This window comes from Balaenoptera ricei, chromosome 4 (genome assembly GCF_028023285.1).
Source record: "Balaenoptera ricei isolate mBalRic1 chromosome 4, mBalRic1.hap2, whole genome shotgun sequence".
In the NCBI taxonomy this organism is placed as follows: Eukaryota; Metazoa; Chordata; class Mammalia; order Artiodactyla; family Balaenopteridae; genus Balaenoptera; species Balaenoptera ricei.
The window spans coordinates 143,833,150-143,860,104 of record NC_082642.1 but is presented as its reverse complement, the minus strand read 5'-3'; the positions used below and the strand labels follow the sequence as shown (position 1 = coordinate 143,860,104).

The 26,955-nt window shown below is 41.4% G+C and overlaps 1 protein-coding gene and 1 long non-coding RNA gene across 2 annotated transcripts in view; one reads left to right on the top strand and one right to left on the bottom strand.

Moving 5' to 3' along the window:
* LOC132364926 (uncharacterized) overlaps positions 1–15,167 on the bottom strand; it is a 115,310-nt gene extending 100,143 nt beyond the window's left edge. Inside the window, exon 1 of the long non-coding RNA XR_009502960.1 lies at positions 14,739–15,167. This is a non-coding gene — a long non-coding RNA (uncharacterized LOC132364926). The remainder of the gene's footprint in view (positions 1–14,738) is intronic.
* ADAMTS5 (ADAM metallopeptidase with thrombospondin type 1 motif 5) overlaps positions 13,274–26,955 on the top strand; it is a 44,832-nt gene continuing 31,150 nt past the window's right edge. The window contains exons 1-3 of the mRNA XM_059921411.1: positions 13,274–13,400; positions 13,729–15,578; positions 26,712–26,844. Of these exons, the coding sequence (XP_059777394.1) occupies positions 14,472–15,578; positions 26,712–26,844 (1,240 nt within the window). The 5' untranslated portion in view covers positions 13,274–13,400; positions 13,729–14,471. The remainder of the gene's footprint in view (positions 13,401–13,728; positions 15,579–26,711; positions 26,845–26,955) is intronic.

The window sequence follows — 26,955 nt, the reverse complement described above, 5'->3', positions numbered from 1 at the left end:
AGCATACAAAATGTGCTGTTTTTGCCATTATGTCAAAATTCAGTATATTAATCAACATATTATGTCAATTTTGCGTTTATCATTTTATCTTGTATTCTATGCTTCTCCTCTGTGCTGACCTTTCTTCTTGCTAATTTTTATACTTTAACCGTTCCTATATAGGGGCCTATTGGATGATGGCAAAATTTCATAGTCTTGGAAAAAATTTTCTGATCTCCATTTTGCCCTCATTCTTGGAAAATAATATGGCTGGGTATAAAATTCTAGGCTTACAATGTTTTCCCTTCAGTCTTTTTAAGATCTTAACCCACTGTTTTCTGTTACCTATTTTTTGCTGACCAAAAGTCTGCTAAATATTTATCTGGGTTTCCCCTCACTCTGGTAACCTTTACTATATAATCCTTTATGTTAGGAAGATTCAGAGCAATAAGTTAAATAGAAATTATTTTTATTAATTCATTTTGATACTCAGAGTAAACTTTTGATCTAATGAATTCTGGAAACATCAAATATTTTCCCTTTATATACTTCTTCTCAACCATCCTCTCTGTTCACTGAGTCTGTTGGATCCTTCCTGATTAATACCCACATCTTTTGCCTGCTCTTTTGTCTCTATATGATGTTACTATGGTCTGAATGAATGTGTCCTCCCCAAATTCACGTATTGAAGTCTAATGCCCAATGTGATGGCATTAGGAGGTGGGGCCTTTGGGAGTGGTTTAGGTCATTAAGGTGAAACCCTAATGAATTGGTTTAGTGCTCTTATAAAAGACCCCACAGAGCTCCCTTGCACCTTGTGTGAATACAATAAGTCTGTGGCCCATCTGACCACAGACTGAGCAGCAAAAAGAAAAAAAAAAAAAAAGTCAATGAATATTTTCCAATATATCATTAAAATTTAACATTTAGAAAGATATTTATTTAACAAGCTTCTATCTAGAGCTTAGGAAGGAACAGGGATTTTTTTTAACCTTTTTTTAAAGTAAGCCACTTCATATCGTAGAGTATAGCATAGTGGTTAGAACTACAAAATTTGGAATAAAATAAACTCAGTTCAAAAAAACTCTGCCACTTTACTGGCTATGTGTGACCTTCAGAATGTTATTTAATGTGACTGAGTCTTTCTTGGGCTCACTTGACCATGCTGGACCCTGATTTTAAACACACAGCCTCCAGAATTGTGAGAAATCAATGTTTGTTGTTTATAAGCCACTCAGTTTTTGGCATTCTATAAAGCCACCTGAACAAACTAAGACAGATGCACCTTGATGAATTCAATACCTTCTTCCAAATTACTATCTTCAACTGTATGCAGAGTTTATGGATGTATTTTGTGTATATATATATATATATATTTTTTTTTTTTTTTTTCCTGTATATTATGATGTTTTGACATCTTAAAAAAACCTTTCTGGCTGGGGAGAGACTACACCTCCCAGGGCTAGCAGATTCTTAGAGGTAGAAGGTGATTCAGGGATTCAGCTGGGGAACATACCGTTGATATGCAAACCAACCAATGCAAAGCCACACCTCCTCTATCATGTGGCCCTCATACAACAGAAGATCCTCTATCCGGTCTTTGTACTACAGTTGACAATTCCCTCTGCCTTAATCATCCCAGGGAACTAAAGCCAGGCAACTGAAGCCCACACCTATAGCTCAAAGCCCACTGAAATTACGCAAACTAGATATTCCTAAACTGTTGACCCTGCACTGCCTTGCCTCCTTCCAGTGAAAACCCAGAGAAAGGTCATAGCCTAGGCCTTCCCCAGCTCCTGTTTCTGCTTCCTGACTAAAACCTGGTGTTCCTCCAGTGGTCCTGTGATGAAAGTTGTGCCTGTCATTTCTAAGGAACTATGAATAAATTAAACTTTTTTTTCCAATGGCATTGCCCTTCTGTGTTGTCATTCAGTCACATGTATAAATGAAGACCTAGGCCCAGAACAATGAAAGTAATTTAAATAGTTTTATACTTTAAAAATACATTTTTTATTTTCAAGATTTCTAATTTCTAAAAATATATTACCTATGTTAGCATGTAATAGTTTTATTATTATTACAAATGAATCAACAAATATTTATTTTTTTCAATTCTATTTTCTATTATGGTAACTATCAGTAGATATAATCATATACTGAGAACCCCACATAAACCAAAGTTTGGGGGGTTCTCAATCATTTTTAAAGGGACAGAGGGACCCCCAAATTTTTGGGATTCACTGCTTTCTAGAGGATGGAAATTTTTTTCCCCTTGTTTCAACAAAAACATGAAGAAAAAGAAAGTATAGACAAAGTATTCTACTCTATAGATATGCCAAGAAAACATTCAGAAGACACTCATTTTAAAATGCCATCTTAGCACAAAGTACTTGTGGACATTTTTGAAAGAAAAAAATAAAAGAATTTGACCATGCTTTATACTGTTTTTAATGGAACGTCAATAAACATTAAGGCAGTTCTTATTCAAGTCCCTTAATGTTGGGAAATGACAGAACAGGAAAACAAGTGAGTCTTAATCCCAAAATATGCTACTCTGCCACAAAAGTAGATGAGTCAGTTTATCCTTGGCCTCCTTAAATCCTTGTGTTTTCCTACCCATCTCATGGACGAATGAATATTTAGGAAGAAATTTCCTCTATTGAACATGCTCTTTCTCCACTATGAGTTTCTCCACTTCAAGAGAACACTTCTGGGGCAATGAGTCAAATAATGCATTTGTTGATTTCACATGTGTTGAAAAATAAAATGCTTCGGGAAGTTTCAAACCAACATTTACTCTAGTCATGCTTAGTCCAATTGCCACTGTCTTGCCCTCACCATTTGTAGCTCTGTTTGCGTTTTTGACTTTCTCTTCAATCTTATTTTAATGGAGACCCACAGTTGTGTGCTTTTTGTACCTAATACATTTCGCCATCTTGCAGCTTTTTTCCAAATGTTTATCTCACTGGTGAGTAAACTGCATTGCATAAACCACTTGGAGTCACCGTCCCAACTATTTCCTTTTCTTATACCTCTGGGCAACATTAGTGAAATTGTTTACATGGTAGATCTGAGCCTTTACTGAATTCCCTTTTCAAATCTAGCCATTTTATTTTCTGTCTTAAAGCACAACTGCTTTACACTTTGTGTTCTCTTCACTTCTACCACCAATAACAATAGTGACCTCCTTTGAAGAAACGTCTGTTTTAAATAACAGACAATAAATGTCTGTTTTCAGTTTTTTAATTTTTTTTTATTTTGGGGTCAAAACATTTGGCTCAGGAATTAATTTTCTCACATCCTGAAGGATAGAAGTCCAAAATTAGTGTCAGCTGGGTCACATGCTCTCTAAAAGCACCAGGGAAGAATCCTTTCTTGTCTCTTCCTAGCTTCTGGTAGTCGTCCACAATCCTTGGCTTTCCTTGGTTTATAGCTGCTGAATCAGTCCAACCTCTGCTCCATCTTCTCCATCTTCACGTGACCATCTTCCCTCTGTGTGTTTGTTCTTTTTGTATCTGTGTCTTATAAGGACACCAGTCACTGAATTTAGGACCCACCCTAACCCTGTATGACCTCATCTTAACTAAATCTGCAACAGCCCGAATTCCAAATAAGGTCACAGTCTGTGGATTTGGATGGCTTCTTTTAAAGAAACAAAAAGTTGTGGTTTTCGTTTTTTGTTTAATCTCTTTACCTTAGCTTTTTGTTGTGTGATAAGGACTTTTCAAAACAAAACAAACAAACAAAACCCAGAACCGAAATACCAGGCAACTACCTAGGCTGACCACATTCCAAATTATGAATTGCTGTGTACTATGTACCTAAGTTCTTCCAGGAACCACCAAGAAACTGGAAATGTGAATATTATGTCCACTAACCCTAAGGGTCCCATATATTATATCATGTGATGGGAAAGATAAGTGTCATTGAGTCTTCCCTCAAGTACCAACAACCTGTATCGTATTGTCACCATTTATATCCTCTTCTGGACATGGGGTTCTAGAAGTTTCTACTAGACTGAGTTATAGATGGTCATGATTGCTTTCATAAGCTACAACTATTTCTCTTTTCCTTGAACTCAGATCAAGATTATAGAAAAGAAACAGAAACTAAATATTTTGTGCTTTATTTCTCCTCACTTAAACCCTGTGGGATTAAAGGAGATTAATTTAATTGAAATAAATTAAAGCAAATGTTGTGGAGAGACTATAAGGTCTGATGTGCTAGGCTCTGGCGGTATGTGTAGATGGGGGTGATGGTCCCTATACTCTACGATGGCAGTCTAGCACATGGCAGAGGGACAAAAAAACAAGCACACAAATGACTTCAAAACCATCAGGGAATATAAACACAAGAAGACATGAATGGAAAAAATAAAGTTTTTTTTTTTAAATTCCTCTTTACCGTTCACTCAGACATCAGAGGTAATAATGACCATTAGAAGATACTTCTCTCTAAACCCTTTTGGAATTTCCACTTTGCATCAGGCTTTTCTCCAAATTTAGCATCTGGAATGTTTTAAGTATCTTTATTCTTCACAGCCTTAGTGATGTTCTTTCAAAACCTCCTTTCAGGACAGTCAGAGACACACTCTGAGTCAAAATATAAATGGACATGAAAGAGTTAAAACTAAATCCGCAACTGCCGTAGTGGAATAATAATAATAATAATAATAATAATAATAATAGTAATAGTAATATATTATTTATTTGCTGTGCACCAGGCACTTCATACATATTTAAACTCAATCTTTATAAGAACCCAGGAAGGTAAGTGTTACAATCGTCAGTCTTTGGCACATGAAAAACAGGTGCAACAAAGGGTCTAAATGACTTCTAAATTACAAAGGATCACAGACAGTGCCTGGGCTGACATAGAATCTTGGGCATTTCGGCTTCTTGCTGCTGTTTTGGAGGGATGTGCTCAGCCATACAGCAAGTTGGCACAAAGTAAATCTTCTTCTACTCCCTGCCTCACGGTTCAGTAGAAGAATTTTCTTATGATGTTTGGCTCTGGTGGTTTCCTCTAATTACCAAAGCCCCATGATGACTATCTTTCCACACTGCGGGGTCAGCACAGAGAGGGGGCAGGGAGCCAAACATCTCTTCAGAGCACACATCAGAGGGATGTTAGGTGTCCTTATGTTCCAGAATTTCACAGACATTTGCAGTGTTTAATAGGATTAAACAGATTTAGAATCAAAGAAGTACAAATGAAGTCTCAGTTTTAACTAATCATAAATGTGAAAATTTCTGCAATAAGTGAATCAACCCAGATAAAAAGTGTTGAAAATTTTGATACAGATCATCATGAGACACATCAGTGACAAGAAACAGAATAACAGGAAATATAATGATAGACTGTGTGATGCATTTATTAGTATAAGTTTGACAGCTAACATCAAATATACTAATATTGAGTGTTCATTCCTATAATCCGTGATTCAAAAAATATTTAGACTGTCTACCATATGCAAAGCATCGTGTTTAGGCCTACTTATAGTGTAGCAAGCAAAACAGGAGTGTGTTCATTCAGATTATTTCTATTTTAGGTGACAGAATTTCTAATTAAGCTAGCATAAACAAAAGTAAAGATCTTATTGACATTGTGAATTCAAGGTTTCTAATGTTACTGTCTTCTTTTTTTTTTTCTCCCTCTTTCTTATTTTCTCCCTCTTGTTCTCTTTCTCACCACTGCTTGGCTTCATTCTTAATCTTTTTCCATTGGTGGCATCTCTAAGATAAATGGCAATCATCAGAGACTGACTAAATGTTGTTTTCACTCCCTTTCTTCCTGGGTTCACACCTGCATCCCTCTGCCTTACATCTGGGTTGGTCCCTAAGGCTAGTTATGCCAACGGACTGTTAAGAGAAATGAAGTATGCCACTGTTGGAAGAGGCAAATAAGAGAGAATGCCTTATCTACCCTCTTTCTTCCCTTTCTAAGTCAGTCTCAGAGGCAACAGGTGAGGAATGGGGTAGGATCACAGGATGAAACAAGGTTGAATTCTTGATTGACTGCATGGAGCAGCCTCCCACCTGCCATCAACCTACAAAGAACTGTGATATCGAAGGAGAAAATACGATTACGTAAAAACACTGAGAATTTGAGGGTGTTTATTATACCAGTTAGAATAAACTTCAATTGTGTGAGACCACTGAGAATTTGTGGGTGTTTTACAGCAGTTAGATTTCCGTTTTTAGTACATGGTCCTTACATCTTTTGATCATGGAAAGAAAAGTACATTTGCCTAATGACCTGGGCAAATGTCCCAAGTGAGAAAACAATGGGCAGAGCTCTTTCTGGGACCAATTTCTATGGCCAGGTCTATGGGGAGCTCTGAGCTGCCAGGTTTGGTGTCAAGTGCCCAGACCTGTGGGAAGGGGACAGAAATGGGATCAGCTTTACTCAAACATGTGGATTAGGGTTCCCTGAAAAGGTGTGGATTTATTATTAGAGAAAGAATGGTTAAGAAAGGTGACAGACACATATCAAAAAACACATGCACAAATACTTTTAAAAAATAGTTAACATAGATGTTTTGTATAGTTACCATGTATCTATTCCTGCCTCCCATTTGCAAGTTACCAAGCTAGAAACTGGAGTTACAAGGTGATAAAGATAAGCATTGGTCCTGTTTTCATGGCGCATGCATTCTAGTGGAAAAGACAGGCATAAAGAAAGGGAGAGTGAGGGAGGGAAAAAGAGAAAGAAGGAAGAGAAAGAGGCCAAGAATAATTCTGATACATGGAGTTATCTTGGGCATGCAAAAAGTTTACTTGTGTAGGAGGAACCCAACCATTAAACTTGTCAATGATCAAAGCAAAACATTATTTTGCATTTTTTGGAGAATAAATTGTGTGGCTGAAAGCTAGCAGAGAGTCCAGTTGGGATAGTTTACCCTTTAATCCTCTGACTACTAATTTTTTTAAAATTATTTTTAGATTTTCTGAAAATCCTGTAGAATTTAGCTGTGAAACATATGAGAGGCTTTCTTTATGTCATACTTGATAGTTTCCTGCTGTGAATGCCTCTGCCTTATTTAGTTTCAACCTGCATCATTTTCCTCAACCCACTTTTCTAAAATAAATCTCATGAGCAAGTAGGTGAATAAAATACTGACCGATTTGATTACTGCTTTGGCAGAAATAAATGAAGATCTGAGATGCAGGAAAACAGGCTAGAGATTATATAGTTCATTGTAAATATGTGTTTAGTAATTCACAACCAACTACTGGTAATTAATTCTAAAGTCATGAGTCAAAAGAGCTCTTTCAGGTATAATTCAACAGTCACTTAAAACATTTGGATCCAAACTGACATGGACTATCAAGGTCTGATAATGACTGTGGGCAGATCTGGTGAGGACTCCTTTGAGAAGATGATTTTGAATGTAGGTCTGAGTTTCATGAGTGACAGCACCGCAACCTCATTCTTTCCTACCCAGCTCTGTTCTTAATAGAATGTGACGCCCCAAATGCCTGAAGGACAAGGGGAATCTTGCTTCATCACGTATATAGACTGGAAAGGGTGTAGATGGCTTGAAAGAGGATCCCGAAATGAGAAAAATGAAGGAGCAAAATAAGAGTCTGGCTTTGGGGACAAATACAGAAAAATGTGGGCAAAGATTAGTTCCCTCAACTATAACTCAATCAAATTCTATTTCCTCTTCTCTTCCTGCTGCCTCAAGCCCATCTAGTCATATTCTTAAAGATGAGAGGTAACAACCTCGTTGGGACCCTGGGTCACGTCAGTAGAGGTGAAAGGGGAGTTTCCAACAGGTTCAGGATGGGCTAACGGGAAGGAGAAAAGAGGGAGAGTTGATGGTGATTGTCATGAATGGGCTCCTTTTTGGAACTGAGAATAAAATCTTTATTCAGTAAGTCAGTAAGTAATAGCGGCGTTGTTACTTCCTGTTTCCGCCATGATTCGGGGCTTGGGAAGAGGGGTATAGGAAGAGGGACACCTGTGAAGTAAAATAAGGGAACACTGCAAGCTTTTTACCTGCACCCCCATCCTCATGTAGGATCATAACCAGGGTAACTGCTCCTTCCACCTGCTAGTTCCTGTCTAAGTGTGTGTTGGACGGGTATGTATTAGTCCATGGAGAGTCATGAAAAATGATACTCTGTATTTCTTTCTTAAACCACCTAAGCAACCAGCACATGGGTTTCCGGAAGGTAAGCTTATTGATTAGGCAGCCACTGTCTTCATTCCTTACTAGCCAGGGGCGAGGCAGGCAGGCTCCAATTGATGTTTATCAGCTTTGTTTGGACTAACTTCCGCTTCTTACTTTACTGACCAGAATAAGGCAAATACTTTTAATAAGGAGAGATTCACTGGTTTCCAAGGAGACTGTGATATTGCAGAGGTTGAACAAAGTGTTGCTACCATGTAAACTTTACTTAAAAAAACAAACAAACGGCTTCCTTGGTGGCGCAGTGGTTGAGAGTCTGCCTGCCATTGCAGGGGACACGGGTTCGAGCCCTGGTCCAGGAAGATCCCACATGCCGCGGAGCAACAAAGCCCGTGAGCCACAACTACTGAGCCTGCGCGTCCGGAGCCTGTGCTCCGCAATAAGAGAGGCCGTGATAGTGAGAGGCCCGCGCACAGCGATGAAGAGTGGCCCCCGCTCTCCGCAGCTGGAGAAAGCCCTCGCACAGAAACGAAGACCCAACACAGCCAAAAATAAATAAATAAGTAAATTAATTTTTAAAAAACCCCAAAAACTAGTTGTAGGGCTATGGAACAACAATTCTTACCTGCTACAATTACAGTGGCAACAACTACTCATTAAGCAATTTGAAATCTTTGCTTAAATTTGCCATCATGAAGGAAAAAATAAAAACCTCAAATGTTTCAAATTACTCTAGGCTGGAAATTCCTGATTTTCCATGTGTTTCCAGTAACGTTTGATTTTGAGATGATTTTTGGAAAATAAAGAAAAAAAAAAAAAAAAGAACTTGAGTAACTCATAAAAGAAAGTAATATGTGCATATTTGTGTGAGAAAAGCTAAAACAACGTTTCACAGCTGGTCAGCATAAAAACACTTGTCGGTTTTACTTTACAGATAGCACCTGTATGTCTTAAATGATACCATGTACATTACTCACTTGAAGACTTTTATACTGTATAAAATTTCTGCATAAAAAAAAATGAAAATCTAGCTTTGCCCAAAATTTATTCTTTATAAAATTAAATAACACTGATTCTGAAGCATATGTTATCTGTCACAAGAGGTAGACCATTCTGTAATATGTCCTAAGCAGAGACCAGAGAAAATGGTTTTGAGTTTTATCAGAAATGTGGTATACTTCCCTAAGAAAAAAACCCTCTACAATGAAGGTCTCAAGAAAGTTTTCTCTGCAAGGGGAAAGGAAGAGCTGGCATAATACCCTCTCTTATTTTCTCAGGACGTTCTATCCCCTCGTCACATCAGTACAGCCTAGATGGGAAACCGAGTTAGGGCGAAGCGTGTGCACAGGTGCACACATGCTGCTGTGTGTTGTGTGTCTAATACGTGCGAGATCGTGCGTGTACACTGACGTGTACACCATTGTAGATTATAGGAGGAGCTGGAGAGGGAGGTAAAGGGTTAGGAAAAAAGAGAAGGATAGTTTAGGTAATAGTTTTACCCTCTAAAAATTTAGGATTCATATCGAAGGTAGCATACACTCCTTTCCCTATTCCCCAAGTGTAACCTTCGGCTTTCATTTCGTTTTTGTGTTAAGAACATTTAACATGAAATCCACCCTCAATAAATGTTTAAGCATACAGTACAGCATTGTTAACTATAGGCACGATGTTTCACAGCAGATCTCTAGATTTCATTCATTTCGCATAACTGAAACTTTATACGCTTGAAGAGCAACGCTCCATTTCCCCCTCCCCCTAGACCCTGGCAGCCAGCATTCTACACTCTGCTTTCATGAGTTTGACTGTTTTATGTGGACAACATGGATGAACCTGAAGGACATTATGCGAAGTGAAATCGACCAGTCACAGAAGAACAAATCCTGCATGATTACACTTCTATGAGGTATCTAAAATAACCTTTGGTTTTCAAGCAAGTCTTCTGAGAACTGGAATTTGCAAAGTTGAGTGGCACTTGAGGAAAAAGGCTGACCTAGAATCTTCAGAACATTCATATAGGGCCTCAAGCAGCAGTGGAGCTGCTTTCCTCCCAGCATCCAGCATCCTGCCACTCAGGGACATGATACTCAGGGACTTCAAAATACAGCAAGACCTAGGGTAGGGATCCTGATGTGGGAAAGGAAAACTATTACAGAGTTGACAGGCTGTCATTCTCCTACTTGGGAGGTAAGGAGCAGGTGTTTGACTGGAGGGGAATATTTTATTGTCACTTATTTCCTCACTTTTAGCATTAAAATCATAGATGGGGGAAGGGGAGGAAATGACACTTTAGCAAATGGAAATTTGAGAAAATACTACTTACAAGGATATACACATCCTCTGAAGTGAAGCTGTACTGGAAATACACAGCTCAAAGCACCTGCAGAAGTTGTTCTCTTGCTTTTTCTCCCCTCTCTATTTGCATTTTCCAGTTTGCATTCCAAGTATCTCTTGGTACAGTTGGCTCCATCTCTGAACTGTCAGCATCTTTGAACATTAATCATGCCTTATTCATTTTTATATGTTTCCAGAGAACCTCCAGAGCACTTTGCAGTGGGCCCTCGACAGATATTTGTTACACTGGGTGGATTTTAAGAGAGGTTGTGGATTGCCCATCAAATCAGGGGGAAGGAATTTAGGTTGCAGGAGAGCTGGCCACTAGTGGACTTTTGACTCCCAGGCAACTCACTTTGGTCTCAACTCTTAGATAATCTCTAAGATAATTTCCAACTTGTAACATTCTGGAGTAGAAAGTCTCTCTTCCTTTGGGGAAATGTAAAATTACACATCAGGTGTGGTCATATACTCTAGAAATGCAGTGGAAACTTCTCATTAAGTATGCACAAGTAACACTGTCACTTGGAATAATGAAATAACGAAGTAGCAAATTGTCCCCCTAAACATGATTCCTCATACATGTTCTTTTTCTTCTTTAAAAAGAAAAACACGGGCTACTTTTAGCCAGTGCAAAGTATATTACTGGACTGACAGACATTAACTTTTCTGGAACATTTGTGGAATATTCATTCTAATCCACAAGGGTAATATTTTTAAAGTGTTACCAAATGAACTTCCTAAAGTGCCCAAGTTATTTTCACAGGAAAAGAAAAAGGTTATATCCAACTAGAAATGTTCTGAATATGTAAGAATTTACTCATTAAATTTATAAGCTGTATTAGTTCCTGTCCTTGTGAATATGTGGTTATATTTATATTTAGTACTTGATAGTCACGTTTGGAGCTTTATCTGTATCTATCTTCTCCTTCAACATATTTCTAAAAATTTGAATAATCTATGTGAGTACAAATATCATTATGTAATTAAAACTGAAGGCATAAAATTCAGAGGCATGATTCATGTGAGAAATGCAGTGTTTCTGAGAGAGGAGAAAGATGTTCATTCACTAAGAAGAAAATTCATTTGGAATTTCTTTAGATGCTAAATATGAAATCTGTGAATTCAAATAATTATAATTAATTTACACCACTGCCATCTGCTTCTCTATCAAAATGATCCTTTGAGATTAACAATGATGAAAGGGTTAAAATTAATGAATCCAAGTTGTTTTAGAGATGGTATTTAGTGACGAATATTGGGCTACTTTTTTCTGAAATTGGTAATAATAACAATAACAAATCCTATCTAAAGGCACAGGCAATGGCCACTGAAGACAGAATGGCCGGCACAAACTTGAAGGCTACTGGGGGAACAGGAAGACTTCAGGAACTAGGTTCTCCTTTATTTCCTGATTCTGAATGTCTCTGGTTCCTCAAAATATTCAACTGGTAGTATTGGCCTTGGACAGCTGACCACTGAGAAACTGAGGGGTCGTGGAATTAAAAGGCAATGGCCTTCAGCAATAGAACTTCCTCCCAGATCTTGAGGTATTTCAGAATCCACTAGAAGTTATTGGGTGGTCCGGGAGCCCCAATGATCCCCAGTTCATTTATAAGTGAGAACTAACTCTCAAAACACGCTTCACCCCTCCTTCCAGGTGACTCCAGAGGGTGTTCCAGGCACAGGGCAATGGGCATCACTGCTGGGCAGTTCTGGGATTCCCGGGTTCATCGCTACTCAGAGGACCTCAAGCCAGTTCAGGACCCTCCCGATTCCCTGAAACAGTCATCAGACCTCTTAACAAAGATACAAAAAAACCACCAGCAGCCTGGAGTGCGCAGAGGTGCCCCTGCGATCCTTGGCATGCATCTCTGTGAATTAAACAAAGGTAGAAAGATAGAAATGTACTAACTATACAGCAGATTCAGTTTTCACTGATGTATTCATTAATTCATCTTGGAATAACGGGGAAGGAAGGTGCTCTTGTCCCTACAGTAGACCTTCTAACCATTATCAGTAGTGGTTAGAAAGTCGGATTTTCCTTCTTTTCTACTAGAGTTGATAATTTGAGGAAAGAAAGAGGAGACAGAAACCAAGTAGCAGTAACAATACCACTCAGATACTAATAAACACCAACCTGCGCCCTTCCTCCCCCCAAAAGTCTTCTTTTTCACCCAAAAGGAATTTCTGAGAATGATAGTAGGTCAGGGCCAAGGGTGGTGGTGGTTGTTTTAGGAGAAATAAATACATATATGGGTATTTATCATTTAAATATCATTTTAGACGAAAGAATAAGAGAAAAGTGTGGGCACTTTTTTTTTTTTTTCCTAATCTTATGGGGAGAAAAAAAAAATGAGCGCAATTCCCTTCAAGAGTTAACTCTCCCCCCCCTCCCGCCCTCGCCTTCTTAAAGCAAAGCAAAGGAAGTTCCAGTCATCCGGGATTAAGTGACAGATCGTGGGCGCGGATGAAAGGCGCGCTTGAGAAAGGGGGTAGCCCGCGGCTCGCACACAAAGACGCGGAGTTCCCAGGCCTCCCGCGGCCCTGCCCCGGGGACACCTCAGCCCTCGGGGCGCAGCGACGCGCCAGGAAGCGCTCGCGGCTCTCCGCTTGCCCGGCCACTCTGCTGGTGGCTGGGAAAAGTTAGTCACCCGAAGCCCGAACCTAGCGTGCGTCCAAGAGCGAGAGCGAAGAGTCCGAGGGATGCGGAGGGAGGAAACCGGTACCGGGAGAGCGGGGCGAGGGGGCGCACGGGAAGCTGAAAGCCCTTGGCTGATGGATGCGGTTGCAAGGTCTACGAGGCCAGAGCGCACCGGCGTGCACAGGGCAAAAACGTGCGTCAGGAACTTCCTACCGAGGGAAAGAAAAGCAGGAGAAAAGGGGGCAGAGAGAGACTTGAAACGTCTCAGTAACTTTAAAAACATACCAAAACACCCCGTCAGGAGATGAGGTAAGCCGAGGTTAGCCAGCCCCGATTGGTTGTGAAATATCAGACAAACCCCAGCCGCTGTGGCTTTAAATGAGACCAAAGAAATCTGTTTTTCTTACTCAAATACTTTTCTCCCCCTCGCCCTTGCTCCCTCCCTCCCCCCACCCCCCGCCCTCCTTCCACCTCACCGGGTCCCTTCCTCCTCCGCGGTCGCCCTTTCCTCCATCACCCCCCAGGCCCGCCCTCCCCCATCTGATTAGGCGCGGACCAGGAAGGGTGGGAGTGGTGGGGGAAGCTCTCCCTTTAAGAGGCAGCTTGCAGTGACGAATTGTTGAAATTGCCATTGCAGGATGGCATGCCGCTATAAATTCATTGTTCCACCTCCTCGCATCTTCACAGCGCTCGCGCTGCTCTCCGCGCTCGCAGCGGCCGACTGGGGATGACGGCGGGCAGGAAGACACTGCATCCGAAGGGACACGGACGCGCAGCTTCGCTGGCTCGCCGCACGCCGCCCCTTGCATTTTTGTTTTAATTTTTATGGCCTTTTTTCTTCTCTTCCTTCCCTTCCTCCCGGTTCCAGTAGAGTCAAGGAAACCCACAAAATAAGAAAGGAAGCGGGCTCCGGAGCTTGGAACCCCTGCTGCCGGCGGGTCCCGAGCAGCAAGGGGGCTGGAGGCAGCACGCACCAGTTGCCCGCCTGGTGCGCGGCACCTTCCTTACTTTTCTCGGTGCCCCAATCCTGGCTGGGGTTGGATTGGGGTTTTTCCCCTTTTCTCGTACTTGCTGAATCTCCACAACCCGGCTTTTTTCTTTTTCTTTTTCTTTTTTTTTTTTTTTTTCTTTTTTCTTTTTCTCCTCTTTCGGGAGCACGAATCCAAACATTTTCCAAACCAACAAAGAAAAGTTCGCACGCTGGCATCGCGGCCGGGACCGGCTGGCGCTGCTGCCGGGTCCCCCTCCCTCCGACACTTGACTCAACCTTGCAAGCAAGTGTATGTGTGTCCCCACCTCCCGCCCCGGTTAACTTCCAGAGCGAATAACAAATACCCATAAAGTCCCCGTCGCGCAGCCCCTCCCCGCGGGCAGCGCACTATGCTGCTCGGGTGGGCGTCCCTGCTGCTGTGCGCGCTCCGCCTGCCCCCGGTCGCGGCCGGCGCCGCCGCGGCACCTGCCCAGGATAAAGCCGGGCAGCCTCGGGCTGCTGCGGCGGCCGCCCAGGCCAGCCGGCGGCAGGGGGAGGAGGCGCAGGAGCCGGCCGAGCCTCCCGGCCACCCTCACCCCCTGGCGCCGCAGCGCAGGAGCCGCGGGCTTGTGCAGAACGTCGACCAGCTCTACTCGGGCGGCGGCAAGGTGGGCTACCTGATCTACGCGGGCGGCCGGAGGTTCCTCCTGGACCTAGAGCGGGATGGTTCGGTGGGCGCCGCTGGCTTTGTGCCCGCAGGAGGCGGGCCGAACGCGACCCGGCGCCACCGGGGCCACTGCTTCTACCGGGGCACGGTGGACGGCAGCCCCCGCTCTCTGGCCGTCTTTGACCTCTGCGGTGGTCTCGACGGCTTCTTCGCGGTCAAGCACGCGCGCTACACCCTGAAGCCGCTGCTGCGCGCGCCCTGGGCGGAGGCGGAGGCCGGGCGCGTGTACGGGGACGGGTCCGCGCGGATCCTGCACGTCTACACCCGCGAGGGCTTCAGCTTTGAGGCCCTGCCTCCTCGCACCAGCTGCGAGACCCCCACGTCCCCGCCAGGGCCCCGTGAGCGCCCCCCGGCGCACAGCAGCCCGGACCGACGCTGGGCGCTGGCCCCGCAGCTCCCGGACCAGTCAGCTCCCTCGTCCGATGGGAGTCGGGGACCACAGACGTGGTGGCGGCGGCGGCGGCGCCGCTCCGTCTCCCGGGCCCGCCAGGTGGAGCTGCTCCTGGTGGCTGACGCGTCCATGGCGCGGATGTACGGCCAGGGCCTGCAGCATTACCTCCTGACCCTGGCCTCCATCGCCAGCAAGCTGTACAGTCACGCCAGCATCGAGAACCACATCCGCCTGGTCGTGGTGAAGGTGGTGGTGCTGGGCGACAAAGACAAGAGCCTGGAAGTGAGCAAGAACGCGGCCGCCACGCTCAAGAACTTTTGCAAATGGCAGCACCAGCACAACCAGCTGGGGGATGACCACGAGGAGCACTACGACGCGGCCATCCTGTTTACTCGGGAGGTAGGTCCCGCCTGGGTGAGTGGTTCAAGCCCCGGAGTACGGAGGTAGGTCAACGGGACAGCCTTGTTGACAGCCTTGCTTCTCCCACAAACCGCCTGCCCCCATGGGTTTGCTTCCCTGCTTCTTGCAGGAAACCCAGCCAGCCTCCAACTCTGCTCCTGTATTCGGGATAGAGCTGGAGCAATTCAAGCCTTAAATGACCAAGACCTGCTTACACAATCAGTCAAACAGGCAGGATGTCTCCAGTCTGAGATACGCAGTCATAGATGCATAAATATGGTAAAATGGAGCTAGAATGCTTGGGAAAATGTGCGTCGTTAAATGAGAAAAGGGGGAAAGCAAGTTTGTCTTTGGAATCAGGGATCATCTACTTTCTAATGAACCCAAAGATATAACTTTGTCTAACCTAATGGAAAGGGCTGATGATTCATTCACTGTAGTCACTTTTATCCACCATCTTCCTTTGTAAATGTCCATTACCTTCTTACTTGAACCCCTTTCAAGACATAAGTCAAGGGAAGACTTTCCAAAGGAAGGACTTGTTTTCCAATCTGGCTTCCTAATGGAGTTCTTACATATCCAGCTTGGTGGAATCTTGCTTCCTTGGATGGAAGGGATTGGGGATGGCCAGGAGGATATAGAAACCCAATCTTGTGAGGTTCCTTAGCAACTCCTTTGCCTAGTCCTCCAATGCACAGCAAGAACTGCTCCGTCCTCCACAGCTGCCAGTCAAGGGTCACATCCAGCTTGCATGTTTGGGTTTTGGATGAATGTTTCTGAAGCCCCAGTGCGGAAAGATCTGGGCAAAGAGTCAAGACATGAAGGAATGTTTTCCCAGGATTTCCCTCTTTTAAGGAAGGGGGTTACAGGAAGGGAAAAAATACTGATCTTTATAGGCCCAGAGGTTCTGGGAGGAACACAATATCTACGTAGACCGCCACAAAAGTGTGACATTCAGATACGGAGTCTGGACTGGTTTTGAGCTTTGAGCCTCAGTTTTCACAGCTCTACTCTGATTGGCAGTTTTGAGTCATGCTTTCAGATGCCTGGTAAGAATGGACTTTGAAAGCTCATTCTTTAAGTGTTTGAGATCCATCCAGGATAGAGAGAAGGATTAGAAGCTTTGAAATATTATGCAAAATCATGGTACGAAGGGAACGACCAGAACTAGGACAGGAAATTCAACGATGGCTTGCAGGAGGTTTCAGAATCACATAGCTCCACCACCTAATTCTCCTATTTTTACTAAGGCACCTCTGGTATGAAGGAAAAGTGTTGATAAATTTGGAGTGGAGAAACACTTGTGGTTCACGGGGTGGACACAGATGTAAACCACATGTAAATAAAGATGCCGGAGGGCAGCAGTTTAGGGAGAAGTGGGTGACGCACAGTGCTTTGCACCATGGAAAACCTTTCTCTTCATGAAGTGATCTCCTGGAAACCATCCCTTAATTTTTCTGCACAGCATTAATCTTTAAAACGGAAGAACATTCATTTTTGTAGCCTTCCATATGAAGTGAAGTTCTCCTGTAAAACTATCCCTTTCTTATTTGGTTTCCAAGTCTTTTTTTTTTTTTTTTTTTTTTGGTACACAACTTTCCATGTCTGGATTTCTTGCTTTGCTACATCACTAGGGGCTGCCAAGAAGGAGGCTTCAGAGAGTTTATGGAAGGAAGTTCTCTAAGGACAGAAGAAAAAATACTTTTGTAGGCATACTACTGCAAAGTGTTCATTTTGAACATTTTCATGGTTCACTTTCATTTTTGAATAAAAATACACATTCCATAAACATTAATAGAAGACCCCAATACTCCCTAGTTCCTGCCCCATAATTTTCCTAATTGCTTCTTAGAAAAAAAGAAAACTAGTCAGTGATTCAAAATGTTCTGTCTGTTGCTTTTTCTGGATTTGTTTTTTGTTTGGGTAGTTAACAATTCTTGTTTTCCAAGCTTTGAAATATATCAGTACCTTTAAATAGATAAAGCAAGGGGGAAATAAGTTAACATCTATCTTAATTTTAATAAGTATTATAAGAACGTTCATTTTTCAAACTAGTCTACACATGGAAAATATTTTACATGGGCCCTCCCTGGCCTCCTTGCCAAGCAGAAGCATACTTTTAGTAAAGTAAATCTCATTTAGTTTGTGGTTGGCCCTCTGGTATATACATCTAACTTGATGAGAACCAAATATTTGAAGAGCATATTATTATGAATGTATGCACCTAATTTTAAAAGCACAATTAATTAGGGGGCTGAGAAAAATATTACAAGACTCATGTAGCATTCATTTGAGAGTACTTTAAAATATAATGTTAATCTCCGCCTAATACTTCAGAATGTGGAAACCAAGAGGGCTAGAGGAGAAATGATCTGAGATCTTCAGTTTCATGGAAATCAGATATCTAGGACCTAAAGAAAAACTTTCATGGCTATTTTTTTTTCAATGAGAAATACCCGGAGTTGGCACCAGGATCTACTTTTACATCTCTGTTTTGAATGTAAGAGGTACGTTGCCTAGCAACCAGACGCCAAGCCATGAAATCCATGTTTTGATGGGCTCTGAGCACTGCTCAAATTCTGTATCCAGATGTCTTCTCCTAAATTGCTTGTTTTTCAGGCATGAAGCAAATGTGTGAGGATATGTTTTCCACCCCTGTTGACTAGCCGAGGGCACCTTGAGCGTTATGTCTAGGAATCAGCAGAATAGCGCTAGTAATTCATTTATCAAACTAACAGGCTTCACTGTCAGAACTGTACCCCAGCACAAGGCGCTGTCCTAATTAGGGAAATTTAGCACCAGTCACTTTTTTGCAAGAGGAGCCATTTTCATTCCAGAGTGGCACTTACGCTGGAATTCATACCACTTCTGCCATCAAACAGTAGAAATCTGATCTCCCCAGGATTTATGATTGCTTTCCAGAATCCTTTTCTGGTTCCTGGCTTCCTCTTTTCTTTTAAGATAGTTTCCTTAAAGGCACACTCCTAAACCCATTTTGGAGACGATGCACTCTCCTTTAGAAACAAAACACCTACCTGCTTGAGAAAAAAAGTGGGAAATTGTTTAACATTCCCTGTCTATGACCATACCACCCTGAACATGCCTGATCTCATCTGTTTAACATTCCCTCACCCCTGCACAACATTAATGAAAGCTTTACTTTTTCATGGCTTGGAAGCATTGGATTGAAACTGAACCAGCTACGAGACTATACAATAGAAAAGTTTCATTCATTTTCATTAATCATCAGTGTGCCAGTTAACAGGCAATTGTGTGTCAGCTAACACCTCACTTCTATATTCTGTCTTTATTTTTTTTTAACTTTTATTTTATATTGGAGTACAGTTGATTAACAATGTTGTGTTAGTTTCAGGTGTATAGCAAAGTGATTCAGTTATACATATACATGTATCTATTGTTTTTCAAATTCTTTTCCCATTTAGGCCATTACAGAGTACTGAACAGAGTTCCCTATGCTATACAGTAGGTACCTATTGGTTATGTATTTTAAATATAGCACTGTGTACATGTCAATCCCAAACTCCCAATCTGCATTCTGCCTTATAATGCTGTGGTGGAGACTCCACCCAGAATTAACAGCTGGCTCCTTGCAAGGTTATGACAATAGGGGTTCCTAGAGGAAGACTGGAAGCTTGGAAGAAGGAAACGGATCTGCTTTTTCTTATTTGCTTGTAGGCTGGATTGACTAATTCAATCACATATTTGTGTTCAAATCCCATTTAAATTCAAAAGCAAACCCTTATCAAGGAATCATAGCCGATAGTTCAATTCTAACCAACAGAAAGCTAAATGTCTAAGAAATGGGAAGACTGGGAGCAGATTCAGCAGCTCAAGTTGACGTTTTAATAATAAATTGTGAATTGAAAATTGCTGAGAGTAGGTCTTAAAAGTTTGCATCACCAAAAATAAAAATTGTAACTATGTGTGTGATGGATGTTAAGTAGACTTACTGTGGTGATCAGTTTGCAGTATATACATATATTGAATCATTATGTTGTACACCTGAAACTAACATAATGTTGTAAGTAAATTATATCTAAATTAATTGCGAAGAATATTACATAAAATCTGAAGTCTATTAGATGAGAGACAGTAAACCACAGCACACAGGACATATTTCACTGTTGTCTTCCTCACTTTCAGCACATGCCTCTGGGCATCTCCTAAGTGTGAGACACTCATTTAGGGAGCTGAAAGCAGCAAGATGGAAAATACCTGGTCCCTGCCCAGCCCAGCTTATCACAAGGGGAGAGGAAGCAGATATATGCATAAATCACTCTAATGTTAGGAAAACTCTAATAAATGCTGTAACTAAGCTATAAACAAAGGCTTAGAAAGGAAAGAGGAAGGAAGAATCAATTCTGCCTCTGTATCTTTATACAGGCTTCATTGTAAATGTAGAATTGAATTGGTCCTCGAAGGATGGACAGATTTGATTTGGATTCAATCAACTTTTATTGAGCATTTCGTAAGATGCTATCCATAGTCATAAACCATTTTATAATTAATCCTTTCAACAGTCTACAACCATAGTGACATTATCATAAGTTGACAGATAAGGACATTCATACAAAGAGAAACAGAGATAAACTTCTCAGAGTAACAGCTGACAGATGGCTGAGAGGGAAGTTCGTCCTGTCTACTGGTCTCTAAAATAAAAATATTACAGCAGATTTATTCAAACATTCAATATATTTCTAATAGGCAAAGAGGGATGAAGAGGTTTGAAAAGTAGCCCCTTTCCGAAGAACCTATTCTAGGAAACAGACAAGGAAATGAATAATTGTTATACAGTGTGATGACTTTTGTAATAAATGTGGTCATTAAATGTCATGGAAGTACATTAGAAGGTAGCCTAACCCATCTGAGTTCAATTTGGAAGAAAGAGGAGAATTAACCAGATCTATAAGGAGGAAATAGGCATTGCAGACACACCAAACTAATAGTGCAGTGGCCCAGAGGCAGCATGGTAATTCTGGGAAATATAGGGGTTTAGGTATGATAGGACAGACGGTATAAGAGTGGAAAGGTGATAGATTAGTCTAGAGAAGATGACAACAACCAGCTTATAGAAGAAATTCTATGCCATGTGTATTAGTCTTCTTGGGCTACCATCACAAAACTCCATAGACAACAGAAACTTACTTTCTCAATTCTGGAGGCTGGGAAGTTCAAGATCTAGGTTTCAGCCTATTTGGTTTCTGGTGAGAACTCTCTTCCTGGCTTGTAGACTGTTACCTTCTCACTTTGTGCTTACATGGTGTGTTTGAGGGGGCAGGGGTAAGAGAGCGTTTTCTGGCATTTCTTCTTAAAAGGACACTGATCCTATTAGATCAGGGCCCCATCCTTATGATTTAATTTAACCTTAATTACCTCCTGATAGACCCAATCTCCAAATATAGTCACACTGAGGATTAAGGCTTCAATACATGAATTTAGACAGTGGCAGGGAACACGATTCAGTCAGTAGCATAAAGAGTTTAAATTGTAAATTAAATTCAGTGGGAGTCTATGGAAAGAGCATCAGAAGGAAAACAGCAGTGATTAGAGGTGTGTTCTTGAATGAGCCTTCTGGCCTAAGTAATTGGGCTAGAGCCTGCGGGAGCCTTTACAGACTATTTCGGTAATCTTCAAGGAGAGACTCAAGATGGTCTAAACTAAAGCAGTGGCATTAGAAATAGAGAGGCAGGGGTCGAGTCAATAAGTGTTAGAAAGAAGTGGATGTGAGTAAATTAATCCTTTCTAGCAGGAGGAATATTTGGGCTAAAGTTTGGGCCCAAAAAGTTGGGAAGATAGGCAGGAAATAGTGGACAAAATGGATCATGAAGGTGCAGTTAAAGCTGACAAGGAAGCCTGGGTTGCATTGTGCAAGGTTTTAAATGCCAGGCTGAGGTTGGCGTGCCTTTTAAGTTTTGCAGGAATGGAGGAATCCTATAAGATCTGGGCTCTAAAAGGTAATTGACTGCAGCATATAGGTAGGGAAGTCACAGGAGACGAAAAGACCATTTAGAAGCCTTAGGTGATAGTCCAGGCAGGAAGGAACAAGAAAGAGAGGACACCTACATGAGACATTTGGTAGATGGAGTCAGTGACATACAGTGACTGATCTGATGCGGCAGGTGAGAGACAGGCAAGTTAATGATGTCACCAGGTTTCTTATCCATCACTTCCAGTTTCTTGCTTTCTGGAATCTCTTTCTCAGTGCATTTTGTATTTTACTGTGCCTCTAGATTATTGAGTTTCACCAGATATATCACAGAGAGAAAGACTGTGTTATTTGTTACAACAAAGGAATTTGCTTGCCCAAGTAGAGATTATGAATGTAAAATATAAGAGTAATGTCGGGGGAAACACAGGTAATGATTTAACAGCACCTTGGTGAAGTAAGTTCAGGAATTGGAGTGTTTAGATATAGGTTTGAATTGCAGCTCCACCAGTCTCAAGCTTCTGATTTTGGACACTAATGACCCCTGAGCTTTAATTTCTCCATCTATAAATTGAAGTGTTTTCCCTTAATCTCAACATACGTGTAGCTGGAACAAACCCATAAACCACCTGGTCCAAATTCCTAATGCTATTGATGAAGGAAAGTAGTCTCAAAGCATATAAATAATTCACGCAATGATTCTAATTAATAGAGTTGAATTTAAAGCATCACTATCTCTAATCAGCTTCCATCTCCATTCTCCAAAACCACTCTTCTGAGCATCTATTCCCCTCAATCTCCAATGTGCTCCATCTTTCCTTTCTCTTCTTCTTATCTCATATTTACCAGGATAAGTTCCCTATCTTGGAACTCGGGGCCCAGACTACCTTTCCAGCTTCCCTTGTTCATCCTCCACCGGGTCTATCCTGTACTCCAGCCACAAGAAACATGTTGTCATTTCCAAAACAGACCCTGCCTTTTCCCACCCCTGACATATTCACGAGTCTTTCCTTTTTTTGAATACCTTTCCTCTAACACTATCAGACTCCTTTTCATCCCTCAAGATACAGTGAGCTCCTTTGAAACACCTTTATTGATTCCCCCAAGGAAAGCTTGGCAATTCCTCTTCTGAACTCCCTCAGCAATCTGTTCAATCGGCTTCCTTCTTGACATGTCTTGTTTTGCCCACTAGATCATGATCTTTCTTAAGGGTCAAGATCAGATCTTATTGTATTTATTCACCACACTGTCAGCACTTCACACAGTGTCTGGCAGGTTGTGGACGCACAATAATTGTTTTAGGAATAAGTGTACCTGGATCCCTTGGTCCCTAATCCAGCAGAGCTCCATGTTTTTTGTGTTACCTAGTTGTATCCAGGAGCATGGACAGAGACTGCAGAACATGGGTCATTGTCATGGTTGGCCTAACAGACCCTATTAATGTAGTTTCTGCTGAGGTCCAAATCAAGACCTCTGCTATTGGGGGCTGCTGTTTAGGTAGCCAGAAAGGCAAATGACACCTCAAGAATCAGATCCACAGGACAAATGTGAATTATGATGAACAAGTATATGTCTGTGTACTACTGATGGCTAAAATACGTACCACGCCCAATTCTCCTGTCACTAATCCCTCTTCACTAGGAATCTGGTAGACAGATAGGTAGATACCTGAGGCTACTTAAACCCTCTTCTCTGCCCTTCCCTTGAGCTCTGGGCTTGTCCTTACCAGGGGGTAATATCTGTAGAAATAGAAGATGCTGCTATTTAACTCCAGATTCCCCCATACAAAGTACCCTGCCTTCATTTTGGCTGCCGTTACCGCAGCTGTGATGATATCTGCTCTCATCAGCCTTCACATTTCCTTCCTTCCCTCAGCGCATTTATGCTGCCTGAGAGACCAATCTCCCATCAAGACTAGAAATCCTGTGTCTCCTGTTATGCCTTCCACTTTGCACGCCCACATCGGCTTAGTTCATTTTCCCCACCCAGTACCGACCACTGGGATTTTCCAAGTTGTATTAGCTTCTGGGCACCTGCTTCTCAAGGTAGCCGACTTTGCTGGCTCCCTCCCCGACCCCACTCCATCCACAAGAATAGGTCTGAGGTACTGTGAGTCCTTCTAAACTTCACGATAAGTCACAGATACTGCCATATTCATGATCCTCTAAATGACCACCCCTAGTCACCGTGTCAGTGACCTCCCTGTCGAGTCTTCGCTGGGCTTGCTGACTATCTCGGCTCTATTTTAGATACAGTCCCAGTCCTGGCTTCTGGCCAGGACCACACCACAAACCCACCAGTTAAATCTCTGCATGCTCTTGCAACCCTTACATTTTATTAAATCTTCCATTGCATTGTTGTCTACACGATATCAACATCATGATAAGATATCAGTCCTGCATAAAAAGAACCATCTTTAACATAACAGAGATATAACTTCCCTTCAGATTTACACTGACTAAGCAGAAAAATTCTTGACAGCCCTTTTATTTTGTTTGCCTCTTATGTGGCTACTGTATGTGATTTACATTTCTTTGGTATCCCCTGCTTCCAGATTTGGAAGATAGATGGATGGGTGGACAGACAGAGAGACAGACAGACAGACAGATAGATAGATGCTATTGCCCCAATGGTGTCCTTCCTCTTTCTCTGAATTAAAAAAAAAAAAATTCTATAAACTTCAAATAAGGTTTGCACCTGTAAATGTTGTTATAAATCACCATCAGAAAATAGACATGGATGTGATGTGCTGTATTCTTAATAATTTGATCCACAAGTTGAGTTTAATGCAATGGAGTGAACATTGAATCCCAAAGAAATACAGGCATTCGTTGTATATCTTGAGGAAGAAACCATAACTGAGCTGCCACGGTTTGAAATTGCATGAGTGAAGTGGAAAGGTTGCCAGTTTACATAATTACAGTTACAGAAATATAGTCTGTGGCTATGCAGTCAAGGGTTTAATCAGTGATTAAAAAAATAACTGCTTCTGTTCATTATTTTGTCACATGTACAAATTTCCGTGGCAAAGAACCAAATGCATTTAATGCAATTCAAGGATGACAAGGAGGTTTGATGGGCTCTAATGAGCAATTGATTAGCAGTAAACAGAGAGAGATTAAGAATCCACATTAAACTCTATTCAGAACAAGAGGGCCATTTCCATTAGCTGTGGCTGTTCATCCGAGCTTATTAATGAAGTAAGGAGTAAGAAGGGGAAACAATTCTTCGGTTTTGTTATTTGAACCCCAAATTGTGAAGATAAACATAAAACTCGGTTTAAAAAAAATATGCATGTGCAGAAATAACCCACAGTGTCCAGCAGTTCACTTCCACCATGACCTGGGCCTTTGGTCTTAAAGCTACTAAAATGACTGGGGGAAAAATGGATTAAAACATGTATTGTACTATATAATTATCTCAAAGACTGATTGTTATGCAAAAGTGTGTTCCAATTTCAATTTTAAAAACTACTAATTTGTTCTCAACAGCTGTAATTTGAGATCCCATGGGATGACGTATGAGGATACCCAGGAGACATTGGGAGGCTATTGTTGGTTTGGTGACTGGATTCACCAAGGCTACTTGGCTGAGATTTCTACTGTCTGCAGCTATAATAATATGGCGGCCACAGTGCAATTCATCCCAGCTGGGATCTCATAATACACGGAACACAATAAGGACCTGAAAATGTACTAGGGAGATCGTAGGGTATACCTTTTAAATATTATTCACCTTAACTGGACTTTTATGCAGCTTTTTATGCAGAGAAAAGTTAGAAGAGTATGTTGACATTGAGTAGGCGGCATTAGTTATGTAGTAGTAATATCTCATGCTGGCTTCCTGGAGTCTGCTGAGGTCTTGCTAGCATACAGCATATTAAAGGTATGTGATAATGTTCAGTAAGGCAAAAATCTGTATAGGATAATCATCTTTTCTCTTTGCCCTGGGAGAATAAAAATATTAGCTCCATGTCATCAAAAAAAATAAGTAAAAAATAAAAAAATAAAATTATGTGAGGTCTACATTGCATCTGACTATATGTCAGAATTCACCTCAATTAAGCAAATGTTTGTTGAGTTCCTATTATAAGTCAGGCAATGTGGTAGTTGTAGATACAAAGATAATAACTGCAACAGAGAGAACACTTATTTCAACTAGTAAATAGTCATCTTTCACAGTAATTAATATTTTTTAAAAATTCTTCTGCAGTTATTCACTTACGGCTTTTGCTTTGGATAGAAATATATATACTGTCAATTAATTTTCATTGAAAACAGGAGTCAAATACAAGAAAGTCTAATGTCCATTAATACTCAAATAGCATTTAATGGAAAGTTTATCATTACAAATCTATGATGTCAAAAAATTTGGCTTATAACTTCTCTTTATGCTTCATAATTTAAAATTGTCTTGTTGATGTCTCTTTCATCTAATTTGATCATATTAACCATTAGCGAGGTGTGATCATGTTCCCCTTTGAGAATCTCTTAAAAGCTATGCAATTTCTCTCCAGAAAAACACATATGCTCATTTATATAAATACAGTATATTACATATATTTTCAGAGAATTGATCAGGTTGAAAAACACTACATTAAACACTGTGGGAAAGAGTGTATACATTTCTGAAGACACAACCTATGAAATTACAACTCGATTTGGCAATTAAGAGGTGATCTTTTGAGGAATTACCCTTATAGATTAAAATTTAGTTTCTTACCCAAATTACTGAGAAATTTATATTCTGCCATAAATAGGTGATTGCAATTTGCCCCTGTGGTGGAAAACAAATTATTAGGCTTGGCTTCTGATAAATTTAGCAGGAATTTAGGTCAGAATATTAAGGCTTTCCTAAGCGTGACTATATGTGAAAGTGATCCATGGCATATGTGCCTGCACATACACAGTACAGCTTTGTTAAGGCTGCGACTGCTATTGTAATGGACAAGCCACAATCTTATGACATCTTTTAAAACGTAATTGAGTCCCTTCTGTGCTTCCGGGACCCAGAGAAGCTTAGAAGAGTCAACGCTATTAGTTTGTCTTTGGAAGGTTTCCAGAGCTGAGCAGGTGATGCCATAAACATATCCCAGTGTTGACATTTGGAGCGAGCAAGTGACTCTACAAGGTGGCTCCTTCTGGATGTAAATTGATTTTAATGATTTCTTTCTTTCTCCCGGGCAGGATTTATGTGGTCATCATTCATGTGACACCCTGGGAATGGCAGACGTTGGGACCATATGTTCTCCCGAACGCAGCTGTGCTGTGATTGAAGATGATGGTCTTCATGCAGCCTTCACCGTGGCTCACGAAATTGGTATGCAGTGTCTTTTCTCTTCCCTGGCCAAATCAAACACTTGTAACAGCTGCAACAGGAACCAAAATACTTGGCAATTAATTCCAGATTTCTCTTGGTTCAGATGCAGCA